The sequence below is a fragment of the Penaeus monodon genome, chromosome 22 (assembly GCF_015228065.2).
Source record: "Penaeus monodon isolate SGIC_2016 chromosome 22, NSTDA_Pmon_1, whole genome shotgun sequence".
In the NCBI taxonomy this organism is placed as follows: domain Eukaryota; kingdom Metazoa; phylum Arthropoda; class Malacostraca; order Decapoda; family Penaeidae; genus Penaeus; species Penaeus monodon.
Window position 1 is genome coordinate 37,903,739 of NC_051407.1, and position 380 is coordinate 37,904,118.

A 380-nucleotide genomic window follows, 5' to 3' on the forward strand; every position below is an offset into this window, starting at 1 on the left:
CTTCTATAGCTTTTAAGTTTTTTTTTTTATTTTTTAATCTCGTCAGATGGTTCAATGGATCTTGCATTTGCAGGAAAACATACGGCCTCTTGTGTTCGCCTTGTTTCTTCGACTACGAGTACATAATTAAGACAGAAACACAAGACCAGGACCTGGAGTTTGTTTTTAGCAGATTCGGCATCCCTTCGGATCCTCACCAAGCTAAAAAGCTGAGAGAGGGCACTGAAACGAAAATGAAAAGGGATTTAAGGTATCGTATCCTTTGCAAGAATTTGGTCTAATGGCATTCGGATAGGAGCTGAGAATGCATGTATAACCAGCTGACACGCAAACATTATACATTTTCTTCTCTATCAGGTTAGTTATCATCTGCTAACGAG

The 380-nt window shown here is 39.2% G+C and overlaps 1 protein-coding gene across 1 annotated transcript in view; it reads left to right on the forward strand.

Annotated features, from left to right (window-relative positions):
* The window catches only part of LOC119587430 (carbohydrate sulfotransferase 12-like), an 11,508-nt gene that overhangs the window by 7,912 nt on the left and 3,216 nt on the right, over positions 1 to 380 (forward strand). The window contains exon 6 of the mRNA XM_037936161.1: positions 74 to 250. Coding sequence (XP_037792089.1) covers positions 74 to 250 — 177 coding nt within the window. The remainder of the gene's footprint in view (positions 1 to 73; positions 251 to 380) is intronic.